Here is a 23,700-nt window from a genome sequence, read left to right as displayed (position 1 = left end):
ATATAGGAAGTTGTATGGGGACAAAGTCACTAGAAACCGCTAGTATTACGAGTGTAGGGATTTTGCAGCTTTGTATTTAAATATCATATATAATATATTTAAACAGAAGAACCCAGTACCAAAGGCCGGTTAAAAAAAAAGGCTATCAATTTGCTTCAATTGTCATCTGTCATAATAAGCAAAGTCAAAACATGTCAATGTCATGGTCTCCGTTTCTGATATTTTACAGAAAGTTTAATTTAAAATGTATTTTTATTTAATAATATTAAGAAGATTATATCCTAAACTTAATAAAATAAATAAACGCTATGTGTCGATGCCTTCTCATAAAAAGTGGCAAAGTGTCGTTGGATTGGAAGTGCATGCTCAGTTAAACACGGAATCGAAACTCTTTTCGGGTGCTCAGAACACTTTTGGTGGCTTAGTGAACAATTGTGTATCGTTATTTGATGCTGCAATACCAGGAACATTGCCTGTTTTAAATAGGAAGTGCGTAGAACTAGGAGTTTTGACTGCTTTGGCACTGTCGTGTAAAGTAAACGAAGTATCTACTTTTGACCGCAAGCATTACTTTTACGCTGATTTGCCCGCTGGCTATCAGATAACACAACAAAGAGCACCTTTAGCCAGCGACGGTGTTATAAATTTTCAGGTATTAAATATTGTTATAGATATATGTAGTTAATTTTATATATAACAATAGAAAGTTTTATTATAGACACAAATGTGTATTAGTTAGTAATTAAAACAGAAACCATATCTTATTCCACTTCAACCATTTGCCTGAGTCTACTAAAGAATGCACATATGGAATATATTGTAGGTGCATTCTTGTAGTACCTCTACAGAGCCATCTATGACAAGTTCATACATATTATTTTCTATGAAAAAAAAAGTATGAACTTTTAATCAAGAATGTAGTTATCACCATCATCTCCGTCACAATCCACAAGGGTTTTTCATCCACCCTGTTCTAAGGAGAAGTGAAAACTTCCCAAAATATTCCTTTATTTATCACAGAATTACCTATTAGAGCAATTAAGTATTTTTATACTTTAAGCTTCTTGAGACTAATCTTCAATACAAATGCTTTTAAATGTATTGCTAATAACTATACATAGGCTTTAACCTCATTGATACAAAACAAAATTGAAAGATACCATATAATTTTTTTTTATAAAAACATATTGGCCCCAGATTTATTATCTAGCCTGAATCAAATATGTTTTTATTGCCAATTAACATGCTAAGCAGTTGAAATAGTTAAAAATAATATTAGTTTCTTTGTTGCTCACAAATGATTTTGTAACTTTATAATTAATGATATTCATTATTATCCTTATCTTTTTCATTAAAAGATACTTCATTTCAATATAAATTTTGTTAATTTACAAAGCTATATTTAGTAGACTGTATAGTAACAACATAAAAAAATTAAGTATGCTTCATAGACTAGGCATACCTCAATTAAATAACCATACCATTACTTATGTTCCAGTAGTTTCAACAATCAGTAGCAACACAATACTTATTGTTGAAACTCCTACTCGCACAGTACTCGCAAAGAATGCAAGGCAAGGAATGTAACTTCCTTAGTCTCTGCACCTACACTTGCACCTAGCATGGGCAAGTGACAATTATATCCCCGGGGAAAGGATATGAAATTATCTTCTCCCACAGCTTTATCAAAACTCAGAGCACTGGCTCACAAGTGGAAATAATATCCAAATATTATATGTGTTATAATAAACGGGGGTAAACTTCTCCTATTCCATGTTCCCCTGGTTTACACATTATTTATATCCCTTGTTAGGGGACATTATAGGGGGATACAATATTTTCTCCTGCCTGTGCTAGCCCTGAAGTGGGGGGGTGACCCACTACACAGCACAGAACGTGAATAAATAGTTTATTATTACTATCAATATTTTTCTATTCTTAACAGGTATTTACACCAGGGGTCCATAAGAAGCCATATAACAAGAGTTCAAAGATAAAGCAAATACAACTAGAGCAAGATAGTGGAAAGTCATTGCATGATGCAGACTTAAAGCGAAGCCTTGTAGATTTGAACAGAGCTGGGGCACCTCTGATAGAACTGGTGTTTGAACCCGATTTGGAGGTTAGTAAAGTGTAATTGCTTATTCCCTCAAGCTTTGCCTATGTTATAAACAAAGTCACTGATAATAATAAGTTTTGAACAAAATTTGGGTCTCAAGACACTTGTTAAATCCAATTTTCAATATATGATACTGATCAAACTATGTTCATCTGTTGTCTGTGTTGTTTAAGTCTATCTACACTCTATGAGCGTCTACTGGTAATAGGCCTCCGCCTTTTACATCGAGCTCCTTCTGACCACCATTTTAAAGTCCAATATAGTATCCAAATAATTCGGTATTATCTGAATTAGGCAGAAAGTGCTCGCATTCCATCTATGAACATTCTATTTTACGAGATCACAAAGAGTCTAAAGTCCAAATAGTGTTTATCCAACAACTATATATTGATGTCAATTTATAGTTTGCATTTTGTTGTTACTAATTTGTTTCTCAAAATAACCCTATGATATTAGCATAGTTAGCAGAGAAGCATTAGGTATTAGGCGGTACCTTCACGATTGTATGTATGATTTTCTTGTTATATAAGGCTTAAGAAATGTTATAATAATTAAATATTATTCTCCATTCCAGAATGGCGAGGAAGCCGCGGCACTGGTCAAAGAGCTAGTACTGATCGTGCAAAGGTTAGGAGCATGTACGGGGCGTATGGAAGAGGGTGCATTGAGGGTCGACGCGAATGTATCCTTGCGTCGCGTTGGCGATCCCCTATCTACACGCACTGAGGTAGGTTTTGATAGTTCTGCAGTAATAGCTCTTTTAAGGAAGCGGTGAATTCATATTTGGGGGGCCGAGTGTGTATGTTTGTACACATTGTCGGTGAAGGAACATCTCATATTGAGGAAACCAGCATGCCAGACAGTTCTCCATAATGTCTCAAAGGCGTGTGAGGTCTACTAATTCGCACTACGGTCTGAGCCCTTTTTATTCTGGTAGGATACCCGTGTCCTATAGTGGGCCAGTAAATCCGATAATGGGTAGTCATACATATACATCTCTGTAGTGTGAGTTTGACGATTTGGCAATTTGGTAATTACGATTTCTGAATTTTTTTGGTCTAGACTGGTGGGAGGTTTTGGCCTTGGCTAGTTTCGGTATGATGTAGCGTAGAAACCTTAGGGGTATGACTGCAGCACCGCTTGCTACCAGGCGAGACTGCTGTCAATGGCTCACTAGTATTAGAATAAATAAAAAAAGGGTTCGATGGTAGTCCGTGACGTTATTCCAGTAATTCACTGATTTGCCATTACACATGGCTTCGAGTGCAGGTACTTGTCTAATCTGTACCTACCTACCCCGTCTACTACAAAATGAAGTCTGAACCGATACAATTAGCCCTATCCGGGCCGTGTGTACATCAGACAATCTATAGTATTACAATTATATAATATAGATAGATATAAACACTACAATTTCGCTTATCATCATCACATCAACGTCGACTACTAGACTTTAGTATTTTGGAGAGATTTCTAATTCCAAGGACTAGTGTAAATGACCTGCGATACTTTTGATATTGTCTGTCCACGTCGTTTCAACCGATCTTTAATTAGACTGGGTATATTAAAAGATGACTTGATAAAATTATCACGTTTTTTCCCATCAACATCATATCGACCCATCGAATAAAAAGATAAACAGTAAAATCTTCTGATTGACCTATACTAGAAATTTGCTTCCGCCGCTCCCACTATAGTGATATGAATATAATGAAGCTTTTGTTTATTTACAATTGCCTTATCAGTTTTGCTTGTACAAGGCCTGGGGGTGTGGTCTGTAGTACAAAGGTTAATAGATAAAAATGTCTACCCTATTAAGTTTAAAAGAAATGATTAATTCATTGATGCATCTTTCACTGGAGTCTATGTCGTCAATTCAGTATCCTTTCACTTTTTACACATATTATATCCTTTTTCTCACAATCCACAAAAATAGTCTCATCTTTTTCCTTTGTCCTCTGACGTATATACTAAATCCAATGATTTCTATTTAAAGTTATTATAAAATAATTAAAGATCTTGTTATTTAAGACTTACGCTCACTAAGGTTAAGGTTTATTTTAACGCCCTAAACAAATAGTTATCTAAGTAGATACTTAGAATCGAAAACTTCTAGTACAAAGGTCAAAAAGATATTTTGTAAAGCTTGACTAAATCAATCAATAAAACAAAGATGTATTTATATTCAAATTGATTTTAACATGTACAGTTTAATTTAGAAGCGTCATGTATTTCGTAACTAAGCGATTATAATAAGTTACGAGGCTAAATTTGAAATGAAACAAAATGCTTATGAAGAACTTGTTGAGTTCAAACCAAATCGTCATTAATTCATTTAGATGTTTTGTTTATAGATCAAAAACATTGGATCAGTCCGCGGGGTCGCAGGCGCAATACGCCATGAGATAGATCGGCAGCGTACTGTATTGGAGGGCGGTGGTCGCATAATCAACGAGACAAGAGCCTGGGATGCCACAGCTAAAGTCACAATTCCAATGCGGGACAAGGAAGTCGTCCAAGATTACAGGTAATTATTCTAGCTGTAAGTAACATTGAAAAAGAGCTGGCGTTACTTAACAGAAGCCCATGGTCAACAATAAACATCAGAGTCCTGTGATTCGCGGCAACCAGAATTGTTTTTTTTTTGTTTTTTGCCATAAAATAATCATTAACAAATTATTTACCATAATTGGTATTGCGCAGACCTAATTACACTGATGCCCGTTTCCATTAAATCTAGGCATCGCTAAAATCGAAGGCCACAACATTTAGGCGATGTCAATAGAAAAAAAAAGGTTTCACCAACTGTTAGATGATAACTATTGGTAAACGGTTGATGTATACCTAGGAATCTCTTTAGATTGGGCGATTGACCTATTTAAGCATTGCCTTGTTCGTTGTTAGGAAAACGGTCATGGGTCTGATGCGAAGAGAAACTTCTCTGAATTGGTCCGGAATTATACAATGCTGATGCTCAGGGACATTTACTTCATGCGATTAAAAGGGGGATCAGAAACATTTGAACTGGAAGGAAGCGGTTATCCCACATACAAAAATATTCCCAAGGTCGTAAAAAATATGCCAAAACCCCAACGAAAATTTGCCTTCGTTTAGTGCTTCGTTTAGTTTAACGACCCATACAAAATCTAAGGCAGTCTTCCTTGAACTTGACTATGCACCATGGAGTATGGCTTCCTATGTCTAGGTATATTTATAAATTCAGTGCTGTGCCGTCACTTATCTTATTAGACTATTGAGCATAATAATTAAAGAAGTAAAAACACATAAACGTTAGGGTAGAGGCAGTTCGTTTAATGACCCATACACAATCTAAGGCAGTCGTCCTTGAACTTCTTATCTTCGTTGGTACTATGGCTTCCTATGTCTAGGTATATTTATAAATTCAGTGCTGTGCCGTCACTAATCTTGTTAGACTATTGAGCTTAATAAAGACGTATATGTGCGTTGTTGCGTGATATCAGCTGTGTCCGATGGGCTCGAGACTAATGTAAAATTTTATATCTTATTGTGATCTGTCTGCCGTACTGTCGCGGGTTATTTCTTTACTGATGCTATTAATGTTGATGTAGATGCTTCAGTGCAAACTGCGGTCTATAAATACTACTGCTCCATACACGCTACCACTTATTTAAGAACATACAGAACCCTCATTCAGCTATTATTGCATGCAGTGCATTGTGTCCAAAAACAGTGAAAATGCACATCACAAAGCATTTTCCCCTTTTCATGGTTAACTTTAAGAACCTTAGAGGTAAATAATAATGTGAAGTGACTAACCGCATGTTCGAGAAACACTACTAAAGTGGAGTGATTTTTGATGCTTCAGTATTAGTCGTGTACACGGTTTCTGAATGTTCTTGATTCAGTGCATGCCACGTGGATGTCGTAAAATGCGACTAAGGGCTACGTACGATTCGCAATTTGGATATTAGTATAATAATCAAGTGAGATATTGTCACCAACTTTTGCGATTGCAAGATGATTACAATTTTATACTTATGGACCAAAAGGTGGCGGGTATTTCACCAACGATATATTTTCCAAAGAGGGTTATTAACAGGCTTACGACGAATCATAAGAAAAATTGCGAAACGTCCAACGACGAGTACATGTCTTCAGTGGGATAATACTGTATGAAGAACATAAAGGTTTCATAAAATTTTGGAGAGTATCACCATAAATTCAATTTTACAGGCCCTCTACAGGGCACGGGTCTCCCCCACAATGAGAAGAGTTTGAGGGTATGCTGTGCTAGGTTCTTAGTACCGAAATTTAGGCGTTTCAGCATCAATAACTTTTAGAGTTAATGCACTTTTCTATTGCATACTTTAATCAATAATGTAAGTTAATAATATTGATCGATAGATGATACGGAAAATGTTTACGTCGCAGTTTCCCACCACCGGGCCAGTTAGTAACTTTTAGAAAAGATACTGTAAAAGTTTTTCTAATATCTTTGTTTAATTGTATATATGTTCGGAACTAAGTGAAAATAAGTAATTAAGAATATTACGTAACCTGTTTCTCAGAATTATAATTTTGTTTCAGATACATGCCCGAGCCAAATCTTCCGCCGCTTCGAGTCAACCTCATTACAAAAGAAGACACACAAGATGTTATTAGCGTGCCACTTGTTAAAGAAAAGATACCAGAACTCCCAGAAGAATCTAGAACGAAGTTAATAAAACAATTCGAACTAAAGTCAGAGGCAGCTATACAGCTTGTGAACGAACCTGTTTTACTTGAATTTTTCCTAAAAATCATTTTAAATACATCTAGAAATCCCACTAAAGTTGCGAACTTTTTACTAAATGACCTCCTTACTATACTCAATAAGAGGAAAATTAATGTCGAGAATTGTCCCGTAAGCGATGAACAGTTAGCTGATTTAATAGATTTCTTACTACAAAACAAAATCAATTTAGATGTCTGCAAATTAGTCATCGATGAACTCATTGAAGACTCGACCTTGAAAGTTAAACACCTAATCAACAGCAAAGCTTGGTTTTTAATAACGGATGATACAATGATAATAAACAAATGTAAGGAAATCATAGAGAATAATCCGAAAATTGTTAAACAATATAAAGATGGGAAAGTAAAAGTATTTAACGCTTTATTAGGCTTACTAGCTAAAAGCACTGATAATAAATTCGATATGTCACTTGCTTCTAAAAAGATGGAAGAGTTGTTGAAAAAATAAACGATAATAAATATTGTATTGTGTTTTATTGCCTTTCGTTTGAAAAATAGTGCATTAAGTTTTTTAATCCTTTTGATCTTTTAATAGACTCTTGTAATCACAAAGTAAACCACAACCACAGTAAACCACTTGCAGTGATAGCGCATTGGGTAGGAGCTCGACTTAACTTCCGGGGGGCCGAGTTCGAATCCCAGCACGCACCTCCAACTTTTCTAAGTTATGTGCGTTTTAAGTAATTAAAATTTCACTTGCTTCAACAGTGAAGGAAAACAGCGAGGAAACCTGCATGCCTGAGAGTTTTACATAATGTATATGTATATGGGTATATATGTAAGAAATTTATCGAGAATATATATATATATATATATATATATATATGTTATGTTGGTTTGTGTACGCTTCAAAAACTCAAAAAGTTCTGCACCGATCGAGCTTAAATTTTAGCATGATATATTATTATGTCATCATCAAGGATAGTTTTTATCTATTTTTCTCAACCATTCAATCACAATGTGCCACAGCGAAGCGTGGCAGGGTACAGCTAGTATCTTATATATATATATATATATATATATATTTCTTGTGTGCGTGTGTATGACACTGAACGCCTCCTAAACGGCTGGACCGATTTCAATGAATTTTTTGGTTGGCACCCTGGATGACACTGGTGTCCGCTAGTATATATATATATATATATATATAAGATACTAGCTGTACCCTGCCACGAGTGTCATCTGTCGGGCTGATCTATCTAAACCATCCAGGGTGCCAACCAAAAAATTCATTGAAATATTCATTGAAAAAAAAAAAAAATATATATATATATTGTTGTTTGTATTGCCTCCGCGTGTGTTTATGAAATAATTTACATTACGTGTGACACAATGACATGTATTGCGCTAAGTCCAGCTACTGCATTGTTTGTGGAGCAAGTGTGACACGTTAAGGTAAGTAGGTATTTTTTTTTTTTTAATAACTGCATTTTTATGGAAACGCCGGAATCAAATAAAAGAGCAAATGTTGTGTGGAGAGTAAAATATAAATTTTGCTGTTTAAATTGAGTCAATTTTGTTAATTTTGTGCTATTCTTTAAAAGCTCTGCATGGGCATTCACCCTCTTCGTAAAAGAAGAATGGTTGCGTTTCAAAAAAACCTCTTGATGTCCCTTCATATAATACTATTTTCTTCCAGAAATCTTTCTCCGTCCACGCTACACACCTTTGGAACTTACTATTTATATTTATATTATATATATATTTATTATATTATTTTTATGTATTTTGTATATATAGTATATTCAAATTTTATTGTATTAGTATTTAGTATTTTGTTATTATTTAGATATATTAAATATCCTTAGTAGTTATTATGAAGTATATTGTACCTTTATTTGACCTAAACCACAATTTAATCATCTTACTCACGTCCTGGGGTAGCTGGAAGAGATCTCTTATAGAGATAAGCTTTCCTTTGTACACTTCATGTATCTTATGTTCACAATCACAATTTGTGGTACATAAATAATAAATAATTAATAATAAAATAAATAATGGTGGTAGTAGGCCGATATGCGCACCTCCTGCCACCCCTGCATACACCAGTAAGCAAGCGCGATACAATGCTCATCAGCTAGCGAGTCCCACATATATGCCTATAGCTGAGCAGTTTCACTGTTCGGGATGCGGATAGATGCATTTCTACGCAGAACAGAAAAAGGTTTTATATGACACCGAAATTTTTCGTAGCTTTTTATAATATATTTTATATTATAGTGTGTGACAAATTAATGTTTAAAAGCATTAGGCTTTCAAAGTGTCGGTACAAGTTATCTTTTGGGATTCAACTTAAAACTACTTTATTAATATCTTTGTAAAAAAACTTTTATAAATAAAAATGTTTTTGTTTACTATTGGCCTAGTTGGATTGGTATGCAGAATACACAAAGGTTGTTTGTTGACGATACGACGTGTGTCCCGAATATTGTAAGCAACCATGGAGGCTCAACCATTTTTAATTTTACCCTGCACCGTAACGAGGGTTACATTTTTGGGTGTATGTATATATTGTGTATTTATGTGTACCTATTATTTTTTATTTCGGGTATAGTGTAGATTTGTTATGAAACTGCATATGTGAAGTACTATTAATCAATATATAACAATATATATTTTTTTATTCCACTCTAAGTTAGTCCTTGACTATAATTCCACCTGGTGCTAAATGATTTTACATCACACCACATTTACTTATATTAAAAATATACTCCTATGCAGTTTTCACAAAACATCGTAACGGAACGATAAGAACACTTAACGGCACTTGTTTGTCGGTAGAGTGGTACTCTAGCCAATGCCAATGTTTCTCACCAGACTAGTACATAGAAAACTCAGAAAATTTAATTCTCGAATTGGCCCTGCTGGGGATAGAACCATGGACCTCCCGCTTATGTGGTGACAGCCCTGACCACTGCGCAAGGGAGGGAGAGGTTGTGACGTTTGTTTTAGATATATGTTTATGTTCTTCTCTTTATTACCTCTCCGAAAAGGTTAAAAACACCTGACAATATTATCTTGCGTCTACGCTAAACACCGTTTTAATTAATCTTATATTCGTATCACGTATGGTTGCATCACAAACACTGTCTCATTTCTTTGCAATCAATCTATCACCCACCACTTAGAATTTGTACCTCAATCTGAAACAATGTGGCCTACACTTTTAATTATTTTATTATTTTCTTCAGCCCTAGCTGATATGATTGCTCCAGGAATAGATAGATCACTCCCAGATGGCGGAACAAGCATGGGTTATAACGTCGTGTACGGTGATGAGGATCTGACGGTCATCAATCAAGTAGTGGGAAATGAAGAGAAGTGGAATAGTGTGATGAAAAGCTCTGACGTGTACCGCGCTCTACCGCCTCTTCCAGCTCAAGATGTTAAGTGTTTGATGTCAGTTGACAGATATTGCTCCAAAGATATGGGTAAAATGAAAAGTAAGTTTTGATTTTGTCATTGTCTTTCTTGAATTGAAAGAAAATCTTATCCAGGGCTCGATGTCAATGAAGTGGTTCATTTTTATAAGTAAATCTGAGTCAACTTCGTATAAAGTACTTTATTTATGCTAGCTTAGTACTTACGTTATAGTTTTATCCTTTTGTTAGTCAAGTTTTTGTTATGCACGGCTAGCAAGGACAGTGGACAAAAGTATCCCCGATTAGTCGCTGACAGTGATAAGGTAAAAAAATTCTTGTCCACCCGCTAAATCACGGGAATAGGTGAAGTAGGTAATACTTCCGCTTAATATTAGGTACACGTATTTCCACCCGTGCGCCCGAGATTGGAGAGTGAAAAACTATGGGAAAAGATAAACATTTTTTCCTTTCCCCATGGATATACTGTACCCTGCCTATGTTAGCCGTGCTGGTGGAGGTGACTTTATTATTATCTATTGTAAGAATTACGACTTGGACGCTTATTTTATGTATAGCAATGTTTATGACGTTCAGATGATTCAATGGTCTCTAATTCTCTATTTTTGACATATGAATGAAGAGTTTTGATGTTTTTATCTCTAGGTGTACTGATACAAGCGTTAAAAGACGATTGTAAACAATGTACTACAGCTGAGAAAGAGAGCGCAGGCAAGATTGTAGCGTCTTTGATGGCGCACGATCCCACCGCCTGGAAGCTGTTCCTCACCAGGTACGACAGCCTGAACAAAGTGCAGCGGATCCTTGGATAATGTACCTACCATGTAAGGGACTTCTGACAAGTAAAGACAAGGCTAAACCATCGCGTCCATTTCTCGTCGAGTTTACAACCAATAACAAGATTCTGCTTATCTACTTATGATTGGATAAAAACTTTTAAATCATCGCAGTAGTGGACGGGAAGCGGTGATTTGGCCTTACCTCTAAAATTGTTTGTAAAACAAAATCATTTTTTTATATGTAAAGTAGCTATATTGTATAAAATTTCGGAAATATTTCAGAAACCGAAAATTTCGAGAAGATAATCTTTCCTCTGTAATTTAAAAGCTCTTTTATATTGGAACTTCTTCAGAAAAATTCAAATTTGTTGAAGCTTGTCCTTAAATACAGAAATGGCTGCGGATGGCTCTTTGTTACAAAAATTAAAATATAGAGTTCATATAACTGTGTATAACTAACTGTGCAAGAAGCATTGTATCATTGAACAAGTCCGTAAATGAAGCAACTGAAAGCGCCCTGCCCTGATGATAATATCAGAAAATGTGCTAATATAAATCAACTGTTTACACTTTAGGTCAACTCTACAAATATTATCTAAAAGGAAACTGCCCAAAGAAGAAATGCCTAGATATTAAATTACGGGTGAACCTGAATACATTGAAAATGTCAGACATCGATACATGATGCCCGGCTTCAAAGAGAGAGTCAAAAGATATGTGACCGAGAGAATTAATTGACATATCTACCAATATTTTAAAACAGTTAATTAGTCCTTTTTAATGTATCTTTGTTAAGTTCTGTTAAAAAAAAATCAATAAAGGTTTTTTTACGCTTTATATTCTCTTTCTTTTCGAGATTTAGTTTGATGACATTCCTAAGTCATCTGGTACACAGCTTAGTATTGAGCCAAAGATAAGTAACAATCTTTTGCATATATCAATTCGACATCATCATCATCATAATATCAACCCATTACCGGCCGATAACTCTACAGGCACAGGGTTTTTGACCAGGGTATGCATAAAGAAAGAAAATGGCATAAATTCCTGCCCCTTTATGAGTTATACAAAAATTTTAGGGTAGGCTTTTGTGCATGTATGAAGTGCACGCTACTGTCGACAGAGCACGGGCCTCCTCCCGGCTCCCACGAAAAGGAGCTGTTTACAAATTCATCATATGAACAAATTTCTGGCCTACTACCTACAGGGCACGGGTCTCCTCCTACAATGAGAAGGGGTTTAAGGCCTACGGTCCACCACGCTGGCCCAGGGCGGATTGGTGGACTCCACACACCTTTGAAAACATTATGGAGAACTCTCAGACTTGCAGGTTTCCTCAAGATGTTTTCCTTCACCGTTGAAGCAACTGATATTTTAAGTACTTACTTAAAACGCACATAACTTTGAAACGCTAGAGGTGCGTGCTGGGATTCGAACTCGGGCCCCCTACAGTGAAGTCGAGTTCTGTATCACCGCTTCTATTTATCAATTAATATCTTAGTATCTGTTTATCTCAACTCGATCGGATGATTGCAAGATGCAAAAAACTGTCTAAGTTTAGGCATTGACCATTGAAACTAAACGGTTTAGGGCTGCAGTTTGAGCATTAAAAAAAAAGTAAAACGTTATTTTAATAAACTAGGTTTTCAAAACGAACGGTGAATTTTATTCAAGTTATAACAGATATCAGCATCTTACCAATCGTCTTTTGCATTAAACCGACTTTTGCCTATACCTAACTTTTTTACGACATAAAGGATGCAAAGGAAGACGAAGGTCTTGGCGCATTTAAATCAGTTTGTAGGTATATTCAATACATACTCGTACGTAGGTAGGTAATATTAAATACCTATAAACTCACTGACTTAATGTTTTACTCTAGGTACCTAATTACTATTTCTAACGAAACGAGGTAGGTATCTACAAGCATTATTGGATAATTATGAAGTTACATAACTGGCTAACGATAAGGAAGGTCATAAATGTTATAATTTATAAATTAAGCTCAAGCGGAGATGGACTGAAATTAGCACGGCAAGCATGGGCAGGAGGCAATTATATCCCCGGGGAAAGGATAAAAATATATCTTCCCCCCACAGCTTTATCAACTCTCAGATCATTGGCGCACAAGTGGAAATAATATGTGTACTAATAAACGGGGATAAAGTTCTCCCATTCCGTGTTCTCGTTCTTTAGCAGGAGGACACGTTAATTATATCCCTTATCATAGGTATATCCCTTGGGTTATAATCGGGGCTATAATTTTTGTCTCCTGCCTGCTGACAAGAGGCAGGTTCAAATCGCACAGGTACTACTTTACTCTCAAAAGGATGAGGATACATAATATTATGTAATTTATATTTTGTTAAAAATGATAAGGAATATCTGAATAAGAAGTTATGAATCAACAACATTATTTTTTTAAATCTTTTTTAAAAGGATTAGATTGAAATTTTGTTTTATTGCTTTCCCCATTATTTATTAGCGACTTTCGTAATACCTCAGAGCTATATACATGTTTGTTCTGGAAGTTGAACTAGATACGTGATAACGTTAAATTATTTCTTTTTATCCTTCTTCGTATAATTATCTTTATTATTTTCATCGTCTTCATCATCAGCATCGTCATCGTAACCACTTTCGCTTGAACCCTCTTTTGATGCGGATTTATTGACTGGTTCTTTGGTTTTTAAATACTTTATTTTATAGCTTCCGTCGGAATTGTATCTGCAAATAGATAAAAATTTCATCTTGAGCGTAGAAAAGTTACAGTTTACAAATTATTTAAAAAGTATTTTTTTAACTTTGTAGTAAATATAATTTTTATTAATACATAACTATAACCTAAAATAAACTATTTAAAAACTAAATAAAATCTAAAACGTCCTCGAAACCACCGCAGCGAGGCACAATTCCCAAGATGCTGGCAGCATTGCCCCTTTGGATGGCCAAACTAATTCGTTGGCCAAGGTAACTGCCCGCTAGAGCGGGCAGTTACCGGTAGACTCGATAACCCTTTTCTATAAAATATGTTATGTATTAATAAAAATTATATTTACTACAAATTAATATAAAATAAAATAATTTTTTTTTTAACCAAACTTATTTAAAAAAAAAAACACTTAAATTGGCTATTGTACTGTGAAGTTTTAGGAAATTTGGATCCGCTGTTCTTGTACAACGATTTATTTACGATTAAGGAATTATGTACCTTGTACGTTATTTACGATTAAGGAATTATGTACCTTGTACATTACTAATTGCATAAAAAAATAGTAGGTACCTACTAACACGACGAAAATAAGTATATGATTGTTGGTATTGTGATTTAAATGTTCCTTTAAATATCACGAGGTTCTGGGTTCAAATTAAACCTGACTACGACAGAAAAAACAACAAACCTAGTTCTGCGGACAGTTATGACTTATAGTGTAAGTACTATAACTGTCCGCAGATGTACCTTGCAAGCACAAAATTTCTTGCAATAACAGGACCGATTTCTAAGCATACTTTTGGATTCTTTTGGATTGAATAAATTAGATGAAGGTACGAGAATACTAGTCTAAATTTACAATACGTACTTATCTTCAAGCTTTTTCCAGTCTTCGGGTCTATGATCGATGATGTATTGCATGACTTTGTCAGCACCTTCACGTTGTCTGTCCGTACATTTGCTGCATTCATCTTGGATCGCATCAGGAAGATTTTCTAGAACACAAATAGTAAATTCACTTTAAAAAAAGTCACAAAGCCATTATGTTTTTTAGTGTGAAGTGACAAGTACAATATAAACAAGACACTTGGAAAATACTTATATGTACTCTGCAAACAGTGCAGTTTCTAACACTACTTAATTGTTTACTTGCATTTGCATGTACGTTATTTACGTTCGTATATAAATATGAATATAGTTCATAAATATGCAGCATATCCATATTTTTAATATTTAATACCTAAACGCTTTAGTTTCAAGAACAGTTTCTCTACCCTCGCGCCCTTACTTATCGTCGGCTTCGGCACTAGGCATTCCTATTCTATCCCACTGCATAATATAATATTATAAAAATTTAAGTTTATGAGGATGTAAAGGCTTTATTTACTCTTTCACGCAAAAACTACTGAGCGTATTCGAGTGTAATTTACAATGGTATAGATTTTACCCTGGTTTACTGCAAAGAGTCTTCGCCGGCGAAGAGGAGGTCCCTATTGCTATTGTCACCCGAGTCCCGAAAGTGGGTACATAAGGACTCACGGTCTAATCCAACAAAGCGTTCTAAAGCAATGAACGCTGTGATTTTATAAGTAGGAGGAGGAGCAAGGGCAATTCAATAATTTTAAAGTTTCTGAATACTAACGAGAGAACTTTAGTCTGGAGTGAGGCTATTGACAAGATTAGAGTTTCGGTACGATGTTGCGTGGAAACTGATGAGGGTATGATAATTACTGCTATACTGATATACCCATAACAGGTTCGTCCGGTACCCATCTTAGATTTCATCATCACTTTCCACCAGGTGAGATTTCAGTGGAGGACTAACTTAAAGAAGATAAAAGTTAGTGCGCCTGGCTTGACGATGCTTCATGATCGTCTCATCTCCCGGTGACGATGTTAAGATGGTTATGAGCTACTCCACCGTATACTCCATCCGAAGACACACCACGTAAAACGTCGCGTGATTTGAAGTTACATTTCTTATGAATAACTTTTTGTTTGGGTACATACCGATATGGAGTTGTGGGTATAACAAAACCATAGTAAAACTAGACTAGCGATACAAGATTTTAATATTTCTGACCACACATAGTTTGTGGCTGAGCCAGGTCGACTTGTTTTTGAATATCGTTTTGTTTGTAATAAACATTTGCTATTAAATTTTAGACTTTCTATAATATATAAAAGTTGAAACTTGATAATACAGCAGCTTGGCATATTAAGTTGAGCACACCTTTATAAAGCAGTGCGTAGCGATATTAATGTCATCTTCTAGCTCGAACAATAAATAATATTACTAATAAATTGTAACCAGCACGAGATCAGAAAATTGGTGTGCTACCGCTTGCCCCGGAGAGCAATATAAGTCGGTTTAAGTGAAAATATCAACCTGCAGTGATCAGCGTAGACGGTCTACGTACTAGGTTCTTATCTTACGAGAGAAGAGCGTAGTGATAAAGAATATATAAGCTGAGAAGTATGTGGTTGAATGACTAAGTACTACGTCTAAATCGCAAATTATTTTCTACAAATATCTCAAATCTTAACTAAATCGGCAGGTCTAATAATATTACTCCATCATTTTCCAGGGGCAATATTGAAAAACAGGCACTACTTTAAGACACATTGAAGAAATGTAGAGCCAATTTAGTTTAATATATAATAGAATTGACATCAATGACTGTATTAAAATCATTTTTAATGCAATCATTATCAATATAACCCCATTACCCCGGCTCACTACATAGGGCACGGGTCTTCTCTAAGAATGCGCTTAGCTCTTGGGAACATTGTTGAGATTACTCAGGCTTGCAGGTTTCATTTGCCGTTAAAGCAAGTGATATTTAAATTGCGCACATAACTCCAAAAAGGTAGGTACGTGCCGGGGATAGAACTCGGTCCCATTTAAGAAAGCCGAAGCTTTACCCACTAGGCCAGCCTCGCTAAAAATGAGTGAGTAAAATATATTTTACATACGTTTCAATTCCTTGCCATCAGCAGTGCACGGTCCTTTGTCGAGCAGACAATTCACATAGCCGTTGAGAAGTCTGTCACTAGACAGGATTTGGTCCAGATCTACACCGTCATACTTGTTGGTATAAGTACTGGTTTCGCAGTCATATTGGTAGAATACGCAGAGCAGCAATAAGGAGGATAGGAAGATGTTCATATTGACTGTAATGTAAGAGCAACACAATTGTTTTTTTGGACTAGGCAAGGGCGGCATCAGCTGTATATTATGTTTAAATGAACCGTCTCTCGTCAACCGTCGAAATGTCTACATGTCCTATAATTGCTTATAGTGGTTGACTTTTAACACGCTTTATATTAGCTTCATCTGTATGTATGTATGTATGTATGTAACCGACCCCTTTCAGCTCGGTTTTGTCCTACTTTGAACCATCAGATTTCGTTCAAACTTTGTAGACATATCGAGGACCGATGACAATACACTAATTTGAGAAAATTATTTTATTATATATTTAACATTACGGGTTTGAATCCTCGGACCCGAAAGTGTATTCTCAACAGCGGCATTGCGTTGTCAACGCCGTGCTTCGGAGAGTATGTTAAGCTAAATTTCCATTATTAATACTTACATGTGTTAAGTAAGAGTATTGTTAAAGCTACTAGTATACCTCAGTATTCAGAAGTCAATATGGCGACCCCTGGAGACCATATTTAAAAAAATGTATGTCTACTTCAAGATTGGTTGCATTCATATTATATAATTTGTAGTGATAATGTAATCTAATATGTTTGGATCTACATTAAGTTAAAAAGTTAGGTATAAGTTCAAGGTATAATAGTAAGGAAGGCAGTGGCGTGCATAGAGGGTATGCAAATGGTATGCAGATGATAAAAAATGATGAAAATCTTCAGTACGAGTTATAACAAGTCTTGAAGAAGGTCATTATAAGATTTATAAAAAGCCTACCCTTAAGTATATATAACTCGTACTATAGATTTTCTTCATTTGATATCATCTGCATACCCTGTGCATATCCTCTATGCACGCCACTGATTAGTAAGGCTCTATGGTTACCGTGTATAAATGTAGATTTTAGAGTAGCAATAAGATTTTTCATTTTTACAACAATTTAGTTTACTTTAAGGATTTGTTTAGCATAGAATTTGTGACAATATAAGCTGTCTTACCTGGCTCCAAACTCGACTTCTACGAATCGCAACAATTGAAAAAATACATTACTCTACCGTACTCCATTGCTAATATATGCGTTTATATACATTGACCATCAAAAGATAATACATGGCGTTATTTTAAAAAATTACCTTCTTGAATAATGCATTCTGATTTGATGAAAATTGCATTTTACATGCAAGGTCTGTCTGAGTAGGTACTTACTTACCTATTTTACTTCATTTTTTACAAACTGCTTTAGTACCTACGTAGATATTTAAATTTATAACTCGTTCTTTATTATCTAGATAGGTACCTATATTAGAAAACTGCCCCGGTGGTCTATGGGTAAGTTCTTTGGCTGCTGACCGTTGGAAGAACCAGGTCCTCGCTATTTTACTTCACGATTTTTGTACAAACTTCTTTAGTATCACGTAGATATTTAAATTTAATACACGTTCTTTTTTATCTAGATAGGTACCTATATTAGAAAACTGCCCCGCTGGTCTATGGGTAAGTTCTTTGGCTGCTGACCGTTGGAAGAACCAGGTCCTCGCTATTTTACTTCACGATTTTTGTACAAACTTCTTTAGTATCACGTAGATATTTAAATTTAATACTCGTTCTTTTTTATCTAGATAGGTACCTATATTAGAAAACTGCCCCGCTGGTCTATGGGTAAGTTCTTTGGCTGCTGACAGTTGGAAGAACCAGGTCCTCGCTATTTTACTTCACGATTTTTGTACAAACTTCTTTAGTATCACGTAGATATTTAAATTTAATACTCGTTCTTTTTTATCTAGATAGGTACCTATATTAGAAAACTGCCCCGCTGGTCTATGGGTAAGTTCTTTGGCTGCTGACCGTTGGAGGAACCAGGACCTCGCTACAATCCCCGGTTCGGGTCAATGAAAAGTTTTATTCGCATTGGACTATGAGAGTGAGAGAATAAAGAGTGCACATGCTCACACACCTGTCCACTATAATATCTCCTGCGTAGTTGTAAAACTCACGCGCAGATGACCTCGAGAATTCTCGAGAAATCTCGAGATTGACCAACGCGGCCGTACTCGGACTGGGAAAGGGTATTATAATAGGTTGCTTAGTTAGAGCTCTAAGGAATGACAAATAAACATACTTTCCAATTTATTATATAAAGTAAAAATAGCATCAAACATCAAACACGAACATTGTCCCTATATTTATCTGGACAAAGTATGGTCACGAAAAAATATAGGCATCCAATTACCTACCTAACTTTACCACGGTTGGGTTTTTTACGAGTTTTACGTAGGAAGCGAAGCTGTGACGTAAATCCATAACAACCGGTTTAGTTATACCTACGTATTTCTACTTGTAATTGTAAACACAAGGTAGGTAACAAACTTTTTTAGTTATTCAACAAGTAATATTCCACGGTCCAGGAAAGGCCTTTAGTGCTAATGTTCATTTTTTATTATTTCATCGCGTATGTCAATGAAACACTAAGTAGGTATACGTCGCGTCACGTAAAAAGAACACTGATGATCGATCTGTGCGACTGAATTTTAACAATTGTCTGCGAATCAATTTAGAGGGCCGATTGGCGCAGTTTGCTGCGACCCTGCTTTCTGAGTCTAAGGCCGTGGGTTCGATTCCCACAACTGGAAAATGTTTGTGTGATGAGCATGAATGTTTTTCAGTGTCTGGGTGTTTATACGTATATTTCAGTATTTATGTATATTATTCATAAAAATATTCATCAGTCATCTTAGTACCCACAACACAAGCTAACGCTTACTTTGGGGCTAGATGGCGATGTGTGCGTGGTCGTAGTATATTTATTTATTTATTAATTAATGATTTTTTAAATTAGTTTATTAATAATTATTTATTTTAGAAAGGCTTAAAATTACATATTATATTAAATCAATAGGCTAGTCTATTACGTAGGTATATCAGCATCATCATCTTGGTACTAGCTGGACTGATCTGGATATAAATTAAATTATAAAATTAAATTAAACGAAGATAGATTATATTTTGTAATACCACATAGGTTACCTTTAATCCCGGGAATACTTACTGTTCCTACGGGGTTTGTTAAAAAAGCGTAAGGAAAGCCGACGAAGTAGTTGTTAACAGCTAGTAACTATGTAAGTATTTATAGGTACTTCCGCACTCCACAGTAGTATGCCGAATGTGCCAGAGACTTCTTGATGTCATCTATCTCCCAGTGGGGGGCTATTAACACTACCCTTTCAGAGTAGTACTTTGCGGTATCGCCACTTCAATCCCCATTGTGATCCCCATGGACTTATTGCAACCATAGACGTTGCGATTTCCTAGCTTCGCAACTAGTTCAACTATGTTGGTAACTTTGGTCTTCTACTGATGTTTTAATTTTCCATTTTATCACGAGTGTCTCTGAGCCTAATTATATGGCCCTCAGAAGAAACTGAGGGCCATATAATTAGCGACTGTTTCACGCACTGTTAAAAGACTTAATGAAGAAAGTCTTGAAGCACTGAGGGATTATAAAATCCCGAGACGATATTGTATTCTTATGTAATTTGTATTAATCGCTCTCTGCGCAGTGAGAACTTCAGAGCCCTTTTTACGTGACTCGCTTTGTACCAGGTAATTAAGATCACCCTTAATAATAACAGCTGAATAATTTCGGTTATATACTTAACTTACCTATACTCATTATCATAGAGTCATAAAAATACGGTATCATCCAAACTCACCATCATTCATCATCACATATAACAATCCACTCCTGGACTAAAGGCCTCACCTAACAGGAGGGTTCGCCCATAATCGCCACGCTGAGCAGGCTTGTTGATCGCAGTAGATGATACAACAATAAATAGTACTTGATGATCGCAGTAGATGATACTATTATCATGACATAGATATTAGAGTGATATACTACGACAATACATGCATCGCCATCTAGCCCCACAGTAAGCGTAGCTTGTGTTATCGGTACTAAGATAGCTGATGTATATTTTTTTATGAATATAATACACATAAATACTTATAATATACAGATAAACATCCAGACACTGAAAAACATTAATGTTCATCACACAAACATTTTCCAGTTGTGAGTATCGAACCCACGACCTTGGACTCAGAAAGCAGGGTCGCTACCCACTGCGCCACTCGGCCATCAAACTACTATATAAGTTCTTGTATATCGATAGAAAACAACAACCTGTGGCGAAAACATTACTGACACTGCAGGGCCTAGGCTATGACAGATGACTCAACAGTCCCAAAGCCGCAGGACGGCTGGAGCTCTTACGTCACTAGATTGACAGATGACTTAAGTACCAATAATATACATGATAACGACAGTAACATATTAAATCAATGACATGATTGTTTTTTACTAGGTACTACAAGTTGACTTTGACTGCAATCTCACCTGATGGTAAGTGATGATGCAGTCTAAGATGGCAGCGGGCCAACTTATTAGGGAGTATGGTAGTCATACCCCTCGGTTTCTACGCGCCATCGCACCTGAACACTAAATCGCTTAGTGGCATGTCTGCGTCGGTCGGGTGCTACGGTCAAGCCTACCACCAGACCAGACCAGAAAAAAATCAGAAATTATAGATTTCCAAATTGCCCCTGCCGGAAATCGACCTCCTACTTAAATTCACAGTATTGCGCCAGGGATTTGGTCATAAAATCAATCTTATAACAAAGTTTTATAAGCATTCGTTAACTGTTCAAGCTTACAAGCAATCTGAACTGTGAAATGCAATCAGACAGTCAAAATTCAGTTCATGTAGAATCAGTAGGTTATACTATATTTATGTTTATAACTTTATATGTATAATTTAATTATTATTTCAAGTAGGTTATACTATATTTATGTTTATATGTATAATTTAATATGTATAATTTTGACGGCCGAGCGGGCAGCGACCCTGCTTTCTGAGTCCAAGGCCGTGGGTTCGATTCCCACAACTGGAGAGTGTTTGTGTGATGAACATGAATGTTTTTCAGTGTCTGGGTGTTTATCTGTATATTATAAGTATTTATGTGTATTATATTCATAAAAAAAAATATTCATCAGCTATCTCGGTACCCATAACACAAGCTACGCTTACTTTGGGGCTAGATGGCGATGTGTGTATTGTCGTAGTATATTTATATATTTATTTATTTATTTATTAATTAATAATATTTTATGTGTGTATTCTGGATAAGTTTTAGTATCTATGTAATAATACCCAACCATTCCATCTTATTTCTGTTTTCTTAATGCTTAAGTTTGTTACTAAGCGATCAGCGAACACAGCCTTATATATTCTACTTTTTAACTTAGGTATTTTCTTGTCCATGTTGTTTGCTTTATGAGGTGTACAAATTAATTGTATAAATAAAATATTGGGTAAGAAACGCATCCCCGTTAATAACATTCGGCAGTAGGTAATATCCCGATCAGCCTAACGACCGTTTTGAGCAGACCCACATAATGACTATACTCGTATAATGCCCTTACAATGACCTGACTCAGAGTTCACAAGCCATCGCTGTTAATTTGTTTTTGTAAACCAAGTTTGCACAGGTATAAAAACAACATAGAAAAATTCAGATTTTTTATCTACATAAGAACAGAATATGCAAACATGAATTTTAATTATTTGCCTAATAGCTGTATTCTGCTTTATTTGTCAATGAAATGGGCATCTTAATTTTTAGGTCATTGTGATTGTTCACGGTCTAAAGTTTGATAAAATATCGAATAAAATGTACATTTTGTGGCCAAATTAATCTACGTTCGCGGCGCTACGTTGCTTTTAATCCTTATAACAGACTCGTACTTAAAGGCTTCCATACACAGGCAATTGATCGCAGATATGAATTGCAGATCACAGCGATCCATCGCTTTGAAACTTTTTATACACATGCAATCGCTGCCTCTTTTGCATTGGCACGGACATCACAGAAAGTTCGTGTACTTACACGAACTTTCTGTGATGTCCGTGTAACAAACCCGGATAAGTAAATAGGTAGATACTCGTACTTAGGATAGGTTTTACTTTTATGCTTGATTTTATTTATTTAATGCGTGTGAAACTGCGGAGCGCAGGTAGTATAATAATAAAGTTATTGACACAAAAACAAATTATAAATCAATTCATACTTTGCTGTAATTTCTTGGAAACTCTTTGTGATATCAAACAATATTAAAACGACGCGCGATCAAGGTTTGACGTCAGATACGGTTGTTGGAAGCTTGGAATAATTTTAGTTTAATTAAGCGGATTAATTTCAAGAACATGCGTTCACTTAATTAAACACGGAATAATAACAAACCGTGTAACAAACATAGGTATGCAGTAATGAAGTACACATGCTAATTTAAAGTTTGGTCTAATTACCCGAATTTTAGACTAACTAGTGTTTAAAACATTACTTTTACCTATTATAAAAACGATTGGATCTTTTTTTACATTCAACCCCAATTCAGAAATGTATCCCATATCTGAATAAAAACCAGCCTCTGTTACTCCTCGTGTAATTTTCTACTTCTCAAACACAAACATCTCTGGGGTACGTACTTACCACTTGTTCATCAATCTACTTATGTTTGTCGTGTCTAGGATATTACTAATACAAATATACTGAACTAAAGGTGTATTTTTTTGATAAAGGTAAAATTATATACAATAGCTAAGCAAAACACAGTAAGGATTTCAGACTTAATTACATTCTGCTTGTGTTTTATTACAGTTAAAATCATGTGATTTTGTCGAAATTTACAAAACAATACAATTATTAAATATACC

At 35.5% G+C, this 23,700-nt stretch overlaps 3 protein-coding genes across 5 annotated transcripts; 2 read left to right on the top strand and 1 right to left on the bottom strand.

Moving 5' to 3' along the window:
* The first annotated feature begins 229 nt into the window (after positions 1 to 229).
* On the top strand, positions 230 to 7,359 carry LOC120633143 (glutamyl-tRNA(Gln) amidotransferase subunit B, mitochondrial). The gene is made up of 5 exons (XM_039903265.1): positions 230 to 652; positions 1,946 to 2,122; positions 2,694 to 2,846; positions 4,474 to 4,646; positions 6,689 to 7,359. Exons 1-5 carry the CDS (start codon positions 245 to 247, stop codon positions 7,341 to 7,343), a joined length of 1,566 nt encoding a protein of 521 aa, XP_039759199.1. The 5' UTR covers positions 230 to 244; the 3' UTR covers positions 7,344 to 7,359.
* A 2,653-nt stretch (positions 7,360 to 10,012) lies between these two features.
* LOC120633264 lies at positions 10,013 to 11,804 on the top strand. 3 transcript variants are annotated; one of them, XM_039903438.1, is made up of 3 exons: positions 10,013 to 10,338; positions 10,921 to 11,047; positions 11,630 to 11,804. In XM_039903438.1, exons 1-3 carry the CDS (start codon positions 10,047 to 10,049, stop codon positions 11,688 to 11,690), a joined length of 480 nt encoding a protein of 159 aa, XP_039759372.1. In that variant the 5' UTR covers positions 10,013 to 10,046; the 3' UTR covers positions 11,691 to 11,804. The 3 variants fall into 3 exon arrangements, with proteins under 3 accessions (XP_039759372.1, XP_039759376.1, XP_039759373.1); XM_039903442.1 differs by having other exon boundaries at positions 10,921 to 11,099; positions 11,337 to 11,804; XM_039903439.1 differs by having other exon boundaries at positions 10,921 to 11,099; positions 11,630 to 11,701.
* A 1,703-nt stretch (positions 11,805 to 13,507) lies between these two features.
* Positions 13,508 to 17,968, bottom strand: LOC120633263 (ejaculatory bulb-specific protein 3-like). The gene is made up of 4 exons (XM_039903437.1): positions 17,926 to 17,968; positions 16,744 to 16,941; positions 14,636 to 14,762; positions 13,508 to 13,781 (listed from the first exon to the last, which is right to left on the bottom strand). The coding sequence occupies exons 2-4, from the start codon at positions 16,934 to 16,936 to the stop codon at positions 13,613 to 13,615; spliced, it is 489 nt and encodes a 162-aa protein (XP_039759371.1). The 5' UTR covers positions 16,937 to 16,941; positions 17,926 to 17,968; the 3' UTR covers positions 13,508 to 13,612.
* Positions 17,969 to 23,700: the final 5,732 nt, after the last annotated feature.

Source organism: Pararge aegeria, chromosome 21 (genome assembly GCF_905163445.1).
Source record: "Pararge aegeria chromosome 21, ilParAegt1.1, whole genome shotgun sequence".
Lineage (NCBI taxonomy): Eukaryota > Metazoa > Arthropoda > Insecta > Lepidoptera > Nymphalidae > Pararge > Pararge aegeria.
The sequence above is the reverse complement of the archived record's forward strand: the minus strand, read 5'-3'. Positions and strand labels throughout refer to the sequence as shown.

Excerpts from the sequence above, each read along its gene's own strand:
- LOC120633143 (XM_039903265.1), top strand. The coding sequence starts at position 245 with ATGTATTTTTATTTAATAATATTAAGAAGATTATATCCTAAACTTAAT. Across the intron at positions 653-1,945 it reads ACGGTGTTATAAATTTTCAG|GTATTTACACCAGGGGTCCA; the intron begins GTATTAAATATT and ends TATTCTTAACAG. Across the intron at positions 2,123-2,693 it reads TGTTTGAACCCGATTTGGAG|AATGGCGAGGAAGCCGCGGC; the intron begins GTTAGTAAAGTG and ends TCTCCATTCCAG.
- LOC120633264 (XM_039903438.1), top strand. The coding sequence starts at position 10,047 with ATGTGGCCTACACTTTTAATTATTTTATTATTTTCTTCAGCCCTAGCT. Across the intron at positions 10,339-10,920 it reads AGATATGGGTAAAATGAAAA|GTGTACTGATACAAGCGTTA; the intron begins GTAAGTTTTGAT and ends TTTTATCTCTAG. Across the intron at positions 11,048-11,629 it reads TGGAAGCTGTTCCTCACCAG|GTCAACTCTACAAATATTAT; the intron begins GTACGACAGCCT and ends TTTACACTTTAG.
- LOC120633263 (XM_039903437.1), bottom strand. The coding sequence starts at position 16,936 with ATGAACATCTTCCTATCCTCCTTATTGCTGCTCTGCGTATTCTACCAA. Across the intron at positions 14,763-16,743 it reads TGATGGCAAGGAATTGAAAC|AAAATCTTCCTGATGCGATC; the intron begins GTATGTAAAATA and ends TTTGTGTTCTAG. Across the intron at positions 13,782-14,635 it reads TGGAAAAAGCTTGAAGATAA|ATACAATTCCGACGGAAGCT; the intron begins GTACGTATTGTA and ends ATCTATTTGCAG.